Source organism: Polyodon spathula, chromosome 4 (genome assembly GCF_017654505.1).
Source record: "Polyodon spathula isolate WHYD16114869_AA chromosome 4, ASM1765450v1, whole genome shotgun sequence".
NCBI lineage: Eukaryota > Metazoa > Chordata > Actinopteri > Acipenseriformes > Polyodontidae > Polyodon > Polyodon spathula.
Window position 1 is genome coordinate 42,682,753 of NC_054537.1, and position 17,619 is coordinate 42,700,371.

At 36.9% G+C, this 17,619-nt stretch overlaps 1 protein-coding gene across 2 annotated transcripts in view; it reads right to left on the reverse strand.

The window, feature by feature from the left end:
* Window positions 1-8,729: 8,729 nt before the first annotated feature.
* The window catches only part of LOC121314557 (FYVE and coiled-coil domain-containing protein 1-like), a 56,083-nt gene continuing 47,193 nt past the window's right edge, over window positions 8,730-17,619 (reverse strand). For both annotated transcript variants that reach the window (XM_041247955.1, XM_041247956.1), the window contains exons 15-18: window positions 16,800-16,889; window positions 13,352-13,562; window positions 9,669-9,778; window positions 8,730-9,417 (exon numbers count right to left, since the gene is read on the reverse strand). In XM_041247955.1, the coding sequence (XP_041103889.1) occupies window positions 9,342-9,417; window positions 9,669-9,778; window positions 13,352-13,562; window positions 16,800-16,889 (487 nt within the window). In that variant the 3' untranslated portion in view covers window positions 8,730-9,341. The remainder of the gene's footprint in view (window positions 9,418-9,668; window positions 9,779-13,351; window positions 13,563-16,799; window positions 16,890-17,619) is intronic.

Consider the following 17,619-nt stretch of genomic DNA (forward strand, 5'->3'; position numbering starts at 1 on the left):
TCAACACAGGAGCTATTTACAAGTAGACTTCTTACCTCAGACTAACAGTTTTTTTTTTTTTCCCTCTGCCTACTTCATATAGCAGGGGTATCCAACCCTGGTTCTGGAGAGCCCCTATCCAGCAGGTTTTATGGGTGTCTTTACATCATCAGTGGCTAAAGATCTGGAACACCTGTTAATCTTGACTAATTAAGCCAATAATTGGTTCAATTAAGTAACTGAGAGATTGGTTGAAATGAAAACCAGCAGCCATAGTTGCTCTCCAGGACCAGGGTTGGAGCCCTCTGTTATACAGCAACCCTGAAACCGTAATTTCTTAATTGGTGAGTTGTCCGCCTACCTAAAAAAAAAAAAATTCAGCCGTTCACAGGACCCTTTAATGTGTTTTATACATTAAACACATCAGTGTCCACATCAACAATGTGTGTGTGATATGTATAATATGAAAGCCCTCTATTTGTTTTATATTGTCAAATTAAACAAAAAAAAAACAACAAAAAAAAACAATGTGAATATCACCTTTAGTATGTTTCAATGTTTCTACATGCCAGTGATTTTTCAAGTTGAAAGTTTGAAAATGTCTTCTTAAACACTGCAAAGCAGTAAATCTCTGAAATTCACTGTGAAACAGGAAATCCGTTGCCCTGTTCACCTTTCAGTAGCACCACACCACTAAACTTGACTGTTACCATAGTGCCAGCACTGAACGGTTATCAACTGTCTGAGATTTTAATTGTCAACCTCACCAAGCGGATGTGGAGTAATAGTGAAAGTTCTGTGTAGAGTTACCACTTTCACAAAATAAGCTCAAACAGTGGTAAAATAAATAAAGAGAGCAAATGAAGTTCCACAACATCTACTCCCACAGTACAAACCAGAATGTTAACAAGACCACACTCCATCATCTATGATCCAAATATTTATCCTATGAGAAAAATTACAGGCCCAAATTACAACCCATTCTATCAAATGATCGAAAACTACAGCAGGTGTTTCCACAACATTCTATCTTGGCCAAATCTCTAAAAAAAAAAAAAATACTAGTTCCCTTCAAACTTCACAACAGCTCTCCATGTAAAGCCAAAAAACAAACAAAAAGAAACAGACATGTCCTTAGTTGCTCATTGGAAAAATGAATGTTTGTATTTCTGAAACACTCATTTTAAAAATATATTTTCAATTTGTTTTTCTTTTATAAAAATCAAACCCAACTGAACCCTCTGTAAATAGCTGCTGATACTGCACTAGTTTATATACAGTATAACAGAGTGGGTGCTACTTCATATTGTGTTCCTTCCGGCAGGTCAAGGAAAAATCTCACAGCACACACAATTGTTACATGAGAATTTATTTATTTACATTTCAAGTCTTTCCAAATACAGATGCTTGATCTGTTCAGTGAACCACTGGCAATACAACATGTTTCTATAATACTTGGTTACCCAATAAAACCCTATGTAACTTATTTATTTTCTTTCTAGTAGACACTATACTTTCCGGCATTACTGTACAGTGGCTCTCAAAAGTATTCACCCCCCTTGGACTTTTCCGCATTTTACTGTGTTACAACATGGAATCCAAATTGATTTAATTAGGAGTTTTTGCCATTGATCAACACAAACAAGTCCATAATGTCAAAGTGAAAAATAAAATCTACAAATTGTTCTAAATTAATTACAAATACAAAACAGAAAATAATTGATTGTGTAAGTATTCATTATATTTGGTAGAGGCACCTTTGGCAGCAATTACAGCCATGAGTCTATTTGGATAAGTCTCTACCAGCTTTGCACATCTGGACCCTGCAATTTTTGCCCATTCTTCTTTGCAAAATTGCTCAAGCTCTGTCAAGTTGGGTGGGGACCTATGGTGAACAGCAATTTTCAACTCTTTGCACATATTCTCAATTGGATTGAGGTCCGGGCTTTGACTGGGCCACTCCAGGACATTGACCTTTTTGCTTTTAAGCCACTCCAGTGTGGCTTTGGCTGTAAGTTTGGGGTGATTATCCTGCTGAAAGATGAATCTTCTCCCAAGTCCCAAGTCTCTTGCAGACTTCAGCAGGTTTTCCTCCAGGATTTCTCTGTATTTTGCTGCATCCATTTTGCCCTCTATCTTCACAAGCTTTCCAGGCCCTGACACAGAGAACCATCCCCATAGCATGATGCTGCCACCACCATGCTTCACAGTAGGGATGGTGTTCTCAGAATGATGTGCGGCGTTAGGCTTGCGCCAAACATAGCGTTTCGTTGAGGACAAAAAGCTCTATTTTGGTCTCATCAGACCATAGAATCTTCTTCCACTTGGTCTCAGAGTCTCCCACATGCCTTCTGGCAAACTCTAGCTGAGATTTGATGTGTGTTTATTTCAACAATGGCTTTCTTTTTGCCACTCTGCCAGTTTTGTGAAGCACCTGGGCTATTGTTGCCGTATGCACAGTGTCTCCCACCTCAGCCGTGGAAGACTATAACTCCTTTAGAGTTGCCATAGGCCTATTTGTTGCCTCACTTACTAGTGCCCTTCTTGCTCGGATCCTCAGTTTTTGAGGACGGCCTGTTCTAGACAGATTCATAGTTGTGCCATATTCTCTCCATTTCTTAATAATGGACTTTACTGTGCTCCAGGGGACATTCAATGCCTTGGAAATATTCTTCTATCCTACCCCTGATTGATGCTTTTGAAGAACCTTATTCCGGATTTGCTTTGAATGTTCCTTCGTCTTCATGATGTAGTTTTTGTTAGGAAATGTACTAACCAACTGTGGGACCTCCCAGAGACAGGTGTATTTAACCTGAAATCATGTAAAACACCTTAATTGCACACAGATGGACTCCATTCAACTAATTATGTGACTTCTAAAACAATTGGTTGCACCAGAGCTTATTTAGGTGTTTCATAGCAAAGGGGGTGAATACTTATGCAATCAATTATTTTAGTGTCTTTGATCACTACATTTCAATATTTTTTGACCACTCTCATTTTTTTGCAGACTTCTGAATAGTTTAATGCCCTGTATTCTTTTATTACTCTGTCATTTCTGGCTCTAGAGAAATCATGTGATATTGCGACCAGCTCTCAACTCTTATTTGCTCCACAGTGAAGTATAGAAGCAGAGGGAGTCAACAGGGTTGAAATGCAAGTTGTTTATAAACTGAAGACACAATTGCGCCTTTTGAAATAATCGTTTCTGGTGTGCATGTTTAGAAATAATATACCATATAGGGTAAGTGAAGATAACTTTTGGTCTTTGTTGTCTTTAAACACATTACTGGTGTACTTCAGCCATCAATACAGTGGCTTGCGAAAATATTGACCCCCCTTGGCATTTTTCCTATTTTGTTGCCTTACAACCTGGAATTAAAATGGATTTTTATTTGGATTTCATGTAATGGACATACACAAAATAGTCCAAATTGGTGAAGTGAAATGAAAACAATAACTTGTTTCAAAAAATTCTAAAAAATAAATAACGGAAAAGTGGTGCGTGCATATGTATTCACCCCCTTTGCTATTAAGCCTCTAAATAAGATCTGGTGCAACCAATTACCTTCAGAAGTACATAATTTGTTAAATAAAGTCCACCTGTGTGCAATCTAAGTGTCACATGATCTGTCACATGATCTCAGTATATATACACCTGTTCTGAAAGGCCCCAGAGTCTGCAACACCACTAAGCAAGGGGCACCACCAAGCAAGCGGCACCATGAAGACCAAGGAGCTCTCCAAACAGGTCAGGGACAAAGTTGTGGAGAAGTACAGATCAGGGTTGGGTTATCCGAAATGTTGAACATCCCACGGAGCACCATTAAAGCCATTATTAAAAAATGGAAAGAATATGGCACCACAACAAACCTGGCAAGAGAGGACTGCCCACCAAAACTCACGGGCCAGGCAAGGAGGGCATTAATCAGAGAGGCAACAAAGAGACCAAAGATAACCCTGAAGGAGCTGCAAAGCTCCACAGCGGAGACTGGAGTATCTGTCCATAGGACCACTTTAAGCCATACACTCCACAGAGCTGGGCTTTACGGAAGAGTGGTCAGAAAAAAGCCATTTCTTAAAGAAAAAAATAAGCAAACACGTTTGGTGTTCGCCAAAAGGCATGTGGGAGACTCCCCAAACATTGGTCAGTTGAGACTAAAATTGAGCTTTTTGGCCATCAAGGAAAACGCTATGTCTGGCACAAACCCAACACCTCTCATCACCCCGAGAACACCATCCCCACAGTGAAGCATGGTGGTGGCAGCATCATGCTGTGGGGATGTTTTTCATCGGCAGGGACTGGGAAACTGGTCAGAATTGAAGGAATGATGGATGGTGCTAAATACAGGGAAATTCTTGAGGGAAACCTGTTTCAGTCTTCCAGAGATTTGAGACTGGGACGGAGGTTCACCTTCCAGCACGACAATGACCCTAAGCATACTGCTAAAGCAACAGTCGAGTGGTTTAAGGGGAAACATTTAAATGTCTTGGAATGGCCTAGTCAAAGCCCAGACCTCAATCCAATTGAGAATCTGTGGTATGACTTAAAGCTTGCTGTACACCAACGGAACCCATCCAACTTGAAGGAGCTGGAGCAGTTTTGCCTTGAAGAATGGGCAAAAATCCCAGTGGCTAGATGTGCCAAGCTTATAGATACATACCCCCAGCTGTAATTGCTGCAAAAGGTGTCTCTACAAAGTATTGACTTTTGGGGGGGTGAATACTTATGCACGCTCAAGTTTTCTGTTTTTTTGTCTTATTTCTTGTCTGTTTCACAATAAAAAATATTTTTCATCCTCAAAGTGGTAGGCATGTTGTGTAAATCAAATGATACAAACCCCCCAAAAATCCATTTTAATTCCACGTTGTAAGGCAACAAAATAGGAAAAATGCCAAGGGGGGGTCAATACTTTCGCAAGCCACTGTATGGGTGTCGACCTATTGACTTTATAGACTAAAAGAAACACTGATAAAGAATTGTATTCAGCCCAGGCCTCTCAAAGATAGTGTAGCAAGTCAGACAGTGCTTTGTTTTTTACGGTTGCGGTTGTGTTCTGTGTCGAGTTTGTGTTTTTTGATGTTGCTTTATGTTTAATCACCCTAGGTAGTCATTTGTGCACCTGCAGTGGGCTATTCTCTCTACAGCCCTGTTTGTGTGCTTGTGTCCTCCCCTTGATGTCACTGTGTGTTGTTTGTGATTGTAATGGTTAGAGCTTCTGCCCCTTGAGACTCAAGAAAGGATTCAAAGAGCAATTGAATTTGCGTCGCCCGTGGGTCATTTGGCTCGTCGGCAAATTTAATTGCCGACCAATGCTCCAGGTAGTCGTCCGTTCTCCTATGGTGGGCTATGCTGTCCACATCCCTTTGTATGCTTGTATCCTCCCCTTGAAGCGCAATTGGCACTTTAAGTGCTGATTTATTTGAAGAATGTTTATTATGAATAAAAATGTTAATATTAATGAAACTATTTGTTGATGGTTAATACTTTCAAAAATCATAAATAACTGGCTTGTGAATAGGGTCCAATATCTCAAATAATGTTTTCACTTACATTCACATGACCAGATTTGTCCATACACATTTTTTTAAATGGATGGTTTTCATAAAACAAAAACAGTGAGAACAGCAGTACAAAAAAGAATATCAACACGTGAAGATTTTTTTTTTCATATTAATTTGGAGAATCAGTTAATAAATCAATAATTGGATTATAGATTACAGCCTAGGTTATATATAAAAAAAAACAAAAAACAAAAAAAAACATTTTATATTAATTGAATGAACATTTGTCAAGTTATGGGCAAAACTGGCTGATATGTGCCTAAGTATAACCCCGTACAAAATAAATTATGTATTAACATTTCTTCATGTTATTATCTACTACAATTTCCAGAAAATACAATGCCCCCCTTGGATGTTTTCACAGTTTGTTGTGTTACAACATGAATTCTTGATGGATTTAAATGGGATTTTTTCATTGGCAGGGACTGGGAAGCTTGTCAGGGTAGAGGACAAAATGTATGGCGCTAAATACAGGCAAATCCTTGAGGAAAACCTGCTTTAGTCTACAAAAGACCTAAGACTAGGACGGAGATTCACCTTTCAGCAGGACAATGAACCCAAGCACTCAGTCAAAGCGACACTGGATTGGCTTAAAAACAAGAAAGTGAATGTCCTAGAGTGGCCCAGTCAAAGCCCGGACTTGAATCCAATTGAGACTCTGTGGCAAGACTTAAAGATTGCTGTCTACCAATGATCCCCATCCAACTTGACGAAGCTTGAACAATTTTAGCAAGAAGAATGGGCGAATATTGCACGATCCGATGTGCAAACCTGGTACAGACTTACCCCAAAAGACTTGCAGTGTAATTGCTGCCAAAGGTGGTTCTACCAAGTATTGACTCAGGGGGGTGAATATTTATCTAACCAAGACATTTCAGTATTTTTTTTTTTCATTAACTGTTATTTCACAATAAAAATTATCTTCCCGCTTCAAAGTGTAGGTTGTGTAAATCAAAGGAAAAAAAAAATCCCATTTAAATGCATCAAGATTTCAGGTTGTAACACAACAAACTGAAAACGTCCAAGGGGAATGAATACTTCCTATAGGCACTGCAAATACAAAGGGTTGTTATCACATGCAAAACTGGTTGGAAAAACCGACAGTTTAAATAACATTAATTATATTGCATGAGGGGAAACTAATTACCTGCAGACGGAAAACCCACTTCTTGTCCTCCACAACCCATTATACTCCTGTTGAAGGGTGGATGAGGCGATCTCCTGTGCTGGAGTCAGTGGCTGGCTTGTGGAGGGACCCCCATCTGATACTGCAGCCCGACGGACATTGTTGAATCATTTTCAGTCGGACGAAGAAACATTCATAGATGCAACTACCTGCTCCCGTACCTCTTTCACCTTATTTGTCCTGGGTGCTTGATGTTTTGAAGCATTCCTTTCATTTTCTGCGAGTTGCTTGTGTGCAGCCAAATTCCACTTCATGCTACAATGGTGTCTCCTCCATGTTGGATACAGATAACATTGCGCTAACGCTGCTTTTTCTTTTTCTCAGTTTATAATTGCTGCGCGTCCTGGCACCAGTGCAAACAACTTCTTAAAGGGAATGTCAGGTTAACACTTGCACCGGGCACTACATCTGATCAAAATCACTCTCATGGGAAGGAGCACTCCCTGCAGCGCTACCGCAATGAGTGTTGCGTGTGCCCCTGTGTTATCAAAATCGGGCCCCCAGTGTCAAAGTATTTGATCTGTATCATTGATATGGCTGCAGTTAGCAATGTGGCAGTGAAATAATTTTTACTGGAAAATACTGGTAATTGAAAACAACAAATACAGCTGTGTATGTTACATTAAAGTACTAACTCAGTGTATTGTCTCTATGCTGCTGTAACTTACACCTGTGTACCGAGGATCAAGGTAATATCTCAAAGGGTTTACTATCCAGAAACCAAAAAGTCACATGACCCCAATATGGTGGCCATCTTGGGTCAAAAGTCAGGGTGAAGCTTGCCATTAGATTAGGCCCACAGTTTCTCCAACACTGAAAATTTCAAGTTGCTAGCCTAATGGTTTAGGATATATTAGCAGTAGTAGGTCAGCGGGTTCACAAATTCAAAAAAGCTAGCCTTAAGTGGATGCTCAATAAATATTACTACACAGTAATAATCAAATCTCTTTATTGTATGTTTAGACAAACAGTCAATTCATTCCAAAACTTTAAGTGAGATAGACTGCAATAATTATACCACCCAAAACAGAAATTATTGATTGTTATCTGTTATTTACTAAATGAGACAAGTGCCAAAGCTCTTGAAACCCACATATCAGTACTTTAAATGGTTAAAGTTAAAAAAAAAAAAAAAAAAACTATTGGAGTTTTTTGGGCTCAAGAGGCTTTATTGGTTTTTGGTTTTAAAAATGATTATAATCTTCAAAAGTGTGTGCAATATTGCATAGATAGTTTTGATGAAATGTATTCTTTAAAAAAAAACAACAACAACAAAAACAACACTCATTGCTGGCTTTTATAATGAATGCAATGTGTATTGTAAAAATAATTATATATTGCTTGCTGCTGTACCAAGAAAAGTAGCATCCAATTCAATATCTCATAAATATCAAAACAAAAAACATGTATATAATGTATTGCAAGTGTTTCTCAGCAGTCCAATATCAGACTACAGGAGGTAAATAAAAGTTAAACAGCCCTTTAGTGTTATTATATTCCTATAAATATAGCAAATACAACAGTATCAATAACCTATATGTTTGAATAACCTATATAAAGCCATTAATAAATCCTGGTGCTAAAAAGGTATTCAATGCATAGACAATGCTACTGCAAGAGTATTGAAGTATGTCATCAGCACTGATGTTTGCTAGAGAAACTCAATATTAGCTTTTACTACTAAACAACGTTAAAGTATAATTCTGAGGTTTATATATTTTTTAAACTTAGAATAATACACATCATATAAAGTTTATAGCCATATGCTCTTCTCACACACTGTAATAAATAGAGTTTGCCCTGTTGTCTTCAGAGCAAAATAATCTCATATTCACGAGACAACAGAAGTCTCGTCATTAGATTTAAAAACCCTTTATTTGTTAATATCGAGATACTCTAAAAGGATATTTAATAAGGAAATATATATATATATATATATATATATATATATATATATATATATATATATATATATATATATATATATATATATACACACACACAGAAATTAGGGTTTAACATTAAACTGCTTACTCATCCCTAACTATAGTGGTGCTATCTTTCAATGTTGCTAGAATCAAACTTTATCTGTAAAAGTAACAAAAAACATGTACTGTAAATAAGTTATAAATCTCATGATCAATGGCTTATGACCCTTTGAATATAGGGTTTGGGCAATTCTATACTGTACATTACAAACTGAAAGAGAATATGTTTCTACGAACTATGGCACAAATGGGAGTGCTTTTGTTTAGTTTTACTTTGGATATTTTCCGCATTGCACTTAAAAATGCTATGTTATGTTATGAGGCTGGCATTTACACATGCTGTTACACCTGGAAGATGAAGTTACTGCCTTCCAGGATCATCAGATGCAACCTCATGTATTTGACAAGTAAAATGTTTTTGTAAAAATATTGCTGCATACTTTAAATAACTACATACTTTAAACCTTTTTCCCCCAACAACAACAAAAATCCTATAAAAATCCCCTACTCTAACTGCATATTTCATTTTCACACATACAGTACTTGTCACCTAGAGACAGAGGCATAATGAGGGTGCGGGTACTTTAAAATAAACAAATATATAAATAAGAACAATTCCCATATTATGGGAAATCACTTCCATCGTAGATTATGGGCTTCTCAATTGTCAAGTTGTAAAAAACTTTCTTTGAGATGAATCTATAATAAAAAAAAAAAAAAATTATATTATATTTACCTTTACACTAAATACTCAGAAAATTAAAAAATTAAAAGGAACATTATTTGAGTGTATTTAATAAAAACACAAGGTAAATTATACATAGATAATGACTGCAGTGGCAGATATTAATGCTATTATATATACTTTAACGTAAACACTAATAAACAAAACAACTATGTAACTAGCAGGCATTACTATATACCTTGTAAGTATTTTTTAAAGGACATACCTGGAAAATGAGTTGTCGAATATGAGCATGTACAAACCAGGATTCCTGACTTTCAGCTGGCCCTGAACAGTTTCCTCGTGGGAATTGCATCGAGTCAAAGGAATTAAAACCTGTGAATTAATTGGACATAAACATTTTATTTTTATTCCTGTGGTATATTCAGAAGGGGGAGACAAATCCCTGGGTCCAGTTATTCCATATATAGAATGTCACATTTCATCACTGCTGTAACTAGTGCAAACACCACCAAATGTAAAATATGTTTAAAAAAAAACACAGTACCTGCATACATTACACAACTGCAACTGCACTCCTTTAACACAACAACAACAACAAAAAACCAATAGAATATAAAATAAGTTTCTACATTGGGAGATAATGACAAGCAAATCTCTCATTACGGTTAAGAACAACAAAGGTGTTAACAGGCCTTGTTTGCCTGATGTTTTACCGCCTACATTGGGTTTCAGGTGCCAACATTGCAAACCTTCCTGGTTTCATGACACACTTAAATCTCCGATGTACAGTAAATCACAGCTACCACACCTAAACCTCGAGTGAAAAATATTGTGATTCTCATTCTCAGTCAAGCAAACAACACTTATTCCCAATTAGGATACATTCTGTAAATCAATTAAGATTTAACTTCATAGGAAAACATAATTCTGTAATACACATAAGAACGGTAATTGACTTCATACCAGTATTGCTCAAAATGCATCCATACACAGTTACTTCCTAAAATGGAACTCAGCAAAACCATTTTTTTTTTAAAACACTGGAATTGTGTAAACATCTAGGAGATGGATGTGTCAACTACCAAAGACATGGAATTCTTTACATCATAGTTTGAAGATTAAATTTCATAATGTGTCTTTGTCTGGGTATAAATATCATATTTGGTAATTGCTTTACCTCCAAAAATAAACAAACCTCCTCCACAAATCTTAAAACATATTTTTCTACAGCTTATTTGTAAGGCAGTAGTCCAAAGAGTGAAACTGGTTAAAAACTCAGGGGGTAGGATTCGAGTTTTAAAATACTGTTAAAAATGTACTTTGTCTATCTGCTTTGTTTTTGAGGTTAAAGAGGTTAAACAAGATGCACTGCCTGTAGAGATTAATTACACCACATACATTTCTGTCACGAAAGGAAGTGGCCTTCTAAAACATGTCAACAACTTGTACCTTAGAGCAAGATCCCACATGCACGTCATTGGCCCTGTACAAGGAATATATAACAATGGTGTCAGTGTTTTTCCTGTTTGTTTGTCTGACTCTCTGTGCACTTCTCTGCTTGCAAATGTTAAGGCCTGAATACAGATATAACTAAATATTGTATGAAACTTTTAAAAATAAATGTACCTCTTACTTCATGTGACAGACAAAGAATGAATCTTGGTTATAAATCTCCCGACCTGTGAGGGTGCCGTGTAAAGGGAACAGTGTGCCCCGGACTGGATGGTCTGACAATTCATTTCAGGGAAAGGTGGAAGTCAGCCATCTAGAAAGGGGGTGGAGCCAAAGTACACCAAGTCATCGCCCCAGATGGGAGGTGATGTGGCAATCGCAGATTGTTGAAAAAGCGATTACACTTGCTAACCATGGGGGCGTGGCTGAAGGTACAAAAGGGGATGTGGTCGAGCAAAGTGCTCCTATGTTATAGTTGCGAGAGAACCATTGAAGGCCTGTAAAAGTTACCGTGAGTGTTTCGTGTTTGTCTGTTTGCCCATCTAATTGTACTTGTTAGTCATTATTAGACGGCTAACACGTTCAGGGAGCTGTCGCTAAAGGCCAGCACTAACCAGGACAACACTGCACTATTGTACTTGTGATCATGTTTATGTTGTGTGCGTGTTTATACCTTGTTTATTATTTCGGGACTGTACCCCGTGGTTTAAACTGTGCAATACACATTGCTGTTTATTGCCAGAGATTATTGTTTACAGTCACCAAAACGACCTGGATTGAAACAAATAAAGAATTGTTTGGACCGTGAACTTTGTTGTTTGTCATCTGTTTATGAATTGCATCACCTCTACACCTGCGCACTGCAAACCACTTTGCCACACTTCATCATTACTGGAAATTTGAATATGCACTCTTCTGCTGTCGATTTCAGAATAATCTGAAAAAGTTTAGGTTAACAAACTCATACAAGCTTAAAAAGTAGCGGAGTTCCGAAAAATCTAGCGTTATACCTCACCATGTGTTGCTATGTTTAAATAATATACCTGTAATTTTTCTTTTCCTTGTTAACATCTTGACAAATTTTTACACTGTTTCAAGGCTTTTTTCAAAATGCCCACGCTAGTGCACTGGGTTTTGAGATCTGTCCTCTAAATCACTGCAGGAAGAGCAATTTAAAAACAACCAACATAACAAGTGCTCTGGCTTTTCAGTTCCATACCACATCATGGATGTTACCTGTTTGACAATGTGGGCAATAATCCTTACACTATCCGTGCACTAGAGCTGACATTTTAAAGAGAGAGACAGGCTAAGCTATAAGTGTAAAAAGTTGTCAGGATGTTAACATTGAAATGGAAAATTACAGGTACGTTATTTAAACAGGTTTAGCAACATGTGGGGACGCGTAACGCTATATTTATCAGAACCCTACTACTTACTCTTTAAGTGTAATGCTATATTTATCGGATCCCCGCTACTTACTCGGATTACTCCTTAATATAATATTCCATTGTGTATCCGCCCATCACATATCCGCCCTAACTGTTTATCTGCCATGATCAAGCTTGTTTTTCACGTACACCTATGCATTTTGCTACTGTGTAAATCACCCGACACTATGTATACAGAACTGTGGCAGGGCAGGAGCCCTGTGCATGAAGAGGGTTTTTTGTGTAAATGTACATTGTAAATAGTGTGTATTTATTGTAATTTTAATGAAGTACCTGATGCTCCTGGGAGAGCCTGTCTGCTGTGTGTGATTACCAGGTGTGGAATCTAATCAGCAGGTAGGTGTGTTCCAGCGGGGTGTCAGGTATAAAAAGGTTCCATTTATTCACCTCAAAACCAAAGCTAACTGGGCTAAAGAAGCTGAAATTAGCTGGTGTGTGGGTGTGTGTGTCTGTTTGTGAGTGAGAGAGAGAGAGAGAGAGAGAGAGAGAGAGAACCAGAACAACAAACAGGCTTGGAGATAGTTTCTTTTGTTTGTGTAAACTGTGACGGACTGCTGCAGAAAATGAAACATAACCATCTAATAAATTGCTGCTTTCCAAAACTTAAAGAACACTGGTGTCAAGTACAATAGTACAGCCCTACCTTTTTCCAACATCATGAACGTGAACTTTGGATTGCTTATTCACAGGTTATTTTTTAATATGCAAGCTAACCAATGCTACCTCTAAAAAATCAACACAGCAGGTATAATCTCTATTTAAACAAAGGTCCAGACCACAGTGGAAGTTTCTTGACAGTAACAGGATCCTCCAGGTAATCTATTTTAAGAATGGAATAGGAATATACCTAAAAATCTGGTAAAAATCACTGAGCTTTGTGTTTCTTTACCATTGTGATATTAACACTTATTACTGAGTCATTAACAACATAGAACTGTATATCCTGTAGAGACCTAAGTTTGCAAAGGAAAGAATAACATTTTTAAATTACTGAACATTAAAATTCATATGATATCATAACAAAACCAATGAACCTGCTTACCTTTGACTGTTCTAAGGGGCTTTCCGACGACTCTTGGTACACAATGCCGAATGAGATACTTTTTGGCTCAGAAACAAAAACCCAACTAATGATGGGGCCAGCTTCAGCAACAGCAATGGGGATGACGCTGTAGCAGCTGGACTTAATGAACAGTTCTCTACGACCATCTCCAAACTGTGTGATCTCTTCAATATTCAGGGGGACTCGTAACCTGCAAACATAGAACAAACTCACTAAAAATACATAATTTATTATGATGATAATGATGACAAAGATGCAACATGTTGAAGGAGCAAAATCACTTTTCTAACTTTCATCAACACCTTCAAAAGACAGAACTAACTGGACATTGTATTTTCTAAGACCATAAAGAAAGTATCTCCTGTGGCACTGCTTAGGGCTTTAGCCCACTGTTCCATCTAGAATTTCATTTCTACCATGAATAACGTCCAGTAACTTTAACCTCAGCTATGTCCCACGGCAATAAAAAGTCCTGGGTCAATAAAATCAGTGTTTCTGAGCCTTGTAAATGAATAAGGCTAGGCACTAAGAACAACACTTGTTTCATTCCTACATGCCAACTTTGATAATACACTTCAAAAACACATACACAGGACACTTGTCTACCAGAGCATATTTTGAAATGGAAGAGGACAAGATCGAGAGGATCCTGTAAATGGTCATTCTATTTAGGCAGGAAAGGGTTAAAAACTGGTGATCCTGATATTTTTCACCACTCTCATACCACAGTTACACAGTCAGAACTAAGAATCGCACATAGCAACCTTCTCTATTTATAATCAACACTGTTCTTCAAAGGTGGTAAATGCTATAACATATCCCGAAAGTAGACTTCTTAAAGAGCAGGCATCATGCCTTAACCTCACAATGTCATGATATGACATAACTATGATATCCCCATCAGCTGAGCGCATATCAGGTTCTTTATATAACTGTATCTGTCGCCCTCTGTTGGGCAGATTCTGCATATCTTCAATGCTTGGCTAAAAGAGATCTCAGTAAACTGGGATTTTGAATGATTAACTTGTAATGCAGGCAGTGCTGTTTGACAGAAATACTTGCAATGTGGATATGTTGTTTTTAAAAGAGGTGTTTCCGACTGTATTTAATTTAATTTTCTTTCTGCTTCCAAGCCTGATGCTGAAAATGTTGTTGATATACTGCCACCCAGCAAGCTTGCTCACACCTGCGGCAGCAGACAAAAGTATTGGCACCCTATGCTTATTATACCAAAATTCAAGGCAACAGATTAAGGACAACCATTCAGTAAACTTAAACCACTTTTTAATAAAACAAAAAGCAAAATTTACTCAAATAATCTTGTGAGTAATTTAACAAATAATCTTCATAAAAAAACCAAAAAAACAACAACATTTAATTTAAAGTATTCGTTCATGACAAAATTATTGTCACTCCTGTTTTAGTATTTCGTGTGTCCTCCTTTTGCTTTTATTATTGCTTTCAGACGTATATGATAATTCTTAACCAGTCTTGTTGCTGAAATCTGAGCCAATTCTGTCTTGCATATTTCCTTCAGCTCAGACAGGTTTGATACACAATGCTTGGCTACAGTTTTTTCAGATCAGTCCAGAGCATTTCTATTGAATTGAGATCTGGTGATTGGGAAGGCAATTCCAGGACTTTTACCTTTCTTTCCTTTTGTCGTGTTGAACTGTCAGCCTACAAGCAGATGGTATCATACTTTACAGAATGTTTTGATACATGACTGCATTCATTCAATCTTTAACCACATGAATGTCTCCAGTCCCTGAACTGATAAAACCGCCCGTGTTTAACTGTAGGTACAAGGTTTTCTTCACTGAAGGCTTTCCCTTTTTTTTCCAAACATACTGTGGTCCATTTTTGTATAAAAGTTATATTTTAATGTTATTGGACCAGAGAATTTTGTTGAAGAATGCTTCAGATTCCTGTTCATATTTCTTGGAAAAAGGTATACGGTTTGTTTTTAAATTTAGTTTAAAACTGTTTTGCAGTGAGGTCTACAGGTAATATGCCAGATGCTTCTAAGTCTTTTTATAAGTTCTTGGTTGTGGTTTTTTAGCAGCTCGGATGATTCTCTTGCCTGCATTTCTTTGTTGTATTTTGCTACGAGTGCTTTTCTCAAACGTGAATCCCGCTCCTTTGTCTTGACCACCATCTGCTGTGTTGCCAAACTTTACATTTTTAGACTTTCGATATAGGTGACAATACTTTTGTCATGAACAAATTGCTTAAGTGCTTTTGTTTTTTTTTATAAAGATTGTTTGTTAAACTACCTGTAATTGTGTATTTTTGTCTTTGTCATCTTAATGAGTGGCTAATGTTCACAAAATAATTGTATTTAACATGTTTTCTTGAATGATCTTATATTAAGTGTAGGGTGCTTATACTTTTGTCTGTGACTGTATTTTGTAGCAATTTTGTCAATCCGTATCATGAAGATTATATATTATATATCACTCAAATATAGCTGGAATCTGTCATTCCATTTTTTCACATACAGTCATCAGTTGGATGTGATTAAAATGAATACATGCCATTTTTGTTGAACCCCTAATGAGATATATTTCCACAAAGTTATGAGTGAGTGACCCATGATAAATGGAGCTTTTTACTTTCATTTCCTTTAATAGTTCATGAATTTTACAGACAATCAAACACTCAGAACAAACACGGGCCACTGCAAAGTCAATATCAGGTATCAAATTAAAGTTTTGCCATTGGCATACATAATTAGTGAAAAAAATCAATATTTAATTTCTAAAATGACCTACCTGTAATAAGCCTCGGAGTACATTTGGATTTATGCATTTTCTTGATGAAAGTGGGATGAATAGTCACAGAAAATGTTTGGTAAAAATCCAGAATCAATAATTTGCTTGACCATAGAAGTAAAAATCTGATTACAGACCACTTTCAAAGTAGATATAAAGATGGCTAGTTACATTTAAATTGCTAGTGAATTGTTAAGTCCTCAGATCACTTTTAAATATTAAGCCATTAGATATTCAAAAATCAGTAAGATATACTGCATTGTATTTACCAGGATACTTCTTTGATAATCAAATTATTTCTAAAATATCAGAACATGGAGTAAAGTTAGAATAAGAGGGTCTATAAATATTTTTCCACAAGATGGATTAGCCATAGGCAATCATACTCTACCAACCGCTATTTACTCCTGCATGTCGTTGAATAATAGATTGAGAGGATTTCAGTTAGATTAGAATTAGATGTTAAATACATATGATTAGAATAAGATGCTGTGTACATGTGATACAGAAACAAAACAAAAAACCCCCAGTAGCTATGAACTGCTTCTTTACACTCACAACAGTACTGGGACTGCCTAACCATAACCCAATATAGGCCCAATACAGAAAATAAGCCTCCTTTATGTACGAGTAAATAATTTGAATCCACTTACGTCATTTCTCCAGACTTCAACAAGTATATCTCAGCATCTTGAACTGTTGGCTCTAGTTCATCTGGGGTTATTACTTCTGAGCTTGTATTCCTGAAGCAGAGATGTTAGTGTTAGAAATGTCACTAAACTTTTGGAGATGTTGTTGAAATGATGGCAGTATTTAGATCCTCAAACATTAGGTCAACTGAATATTCACAACATCAGTAAAGCTGAAACTCTGAAAGTACCCACCAGCATTATTAAAGTAATTAAAGTGGTAGTTAAAATAAAATCAACCCATCAAACAATAAAACGATAATTGTTACAGAACAATTGTTCTGTATTCTTGGTCCCCTAAAATGAATACCATTACAATTCAAGAGCTAGTTAATGTAAACATGTCTGGCCTGGGGTGTCATTAATGTCAAGGGCAGATAAACAAGTCAAGTAAATTTCCTAATCTGGATAGGTCTTCTTTATAATAAACCTGACGCAAGCAGAGAAACAGCTTATGCTGGGCATTTGAACCTGGTTGTATTTGCAACTGAGTACATATTATGAGTGCCAGAAGGTGGCATAGCAAGCTAACAAACTGCACAATGATCAACAAAAATGATGAATGTAAAATTCTATTTTAAAACCTGATGCAACTGAATTCGCACCAATATTCTCAGTGTTAGGAGTTTTTCAGTATTACAGCTTTTTTCCCCATTAGGGTTTATATGAACACCTTTTATTTAAGAATAACATTGCTTTACCTAGGGCAGCTCAAGAGATAAACATAATGTACTATAGTTAGACAAACATTGGCAGAACTGAGATCCTAAACTAGATTTTCTTG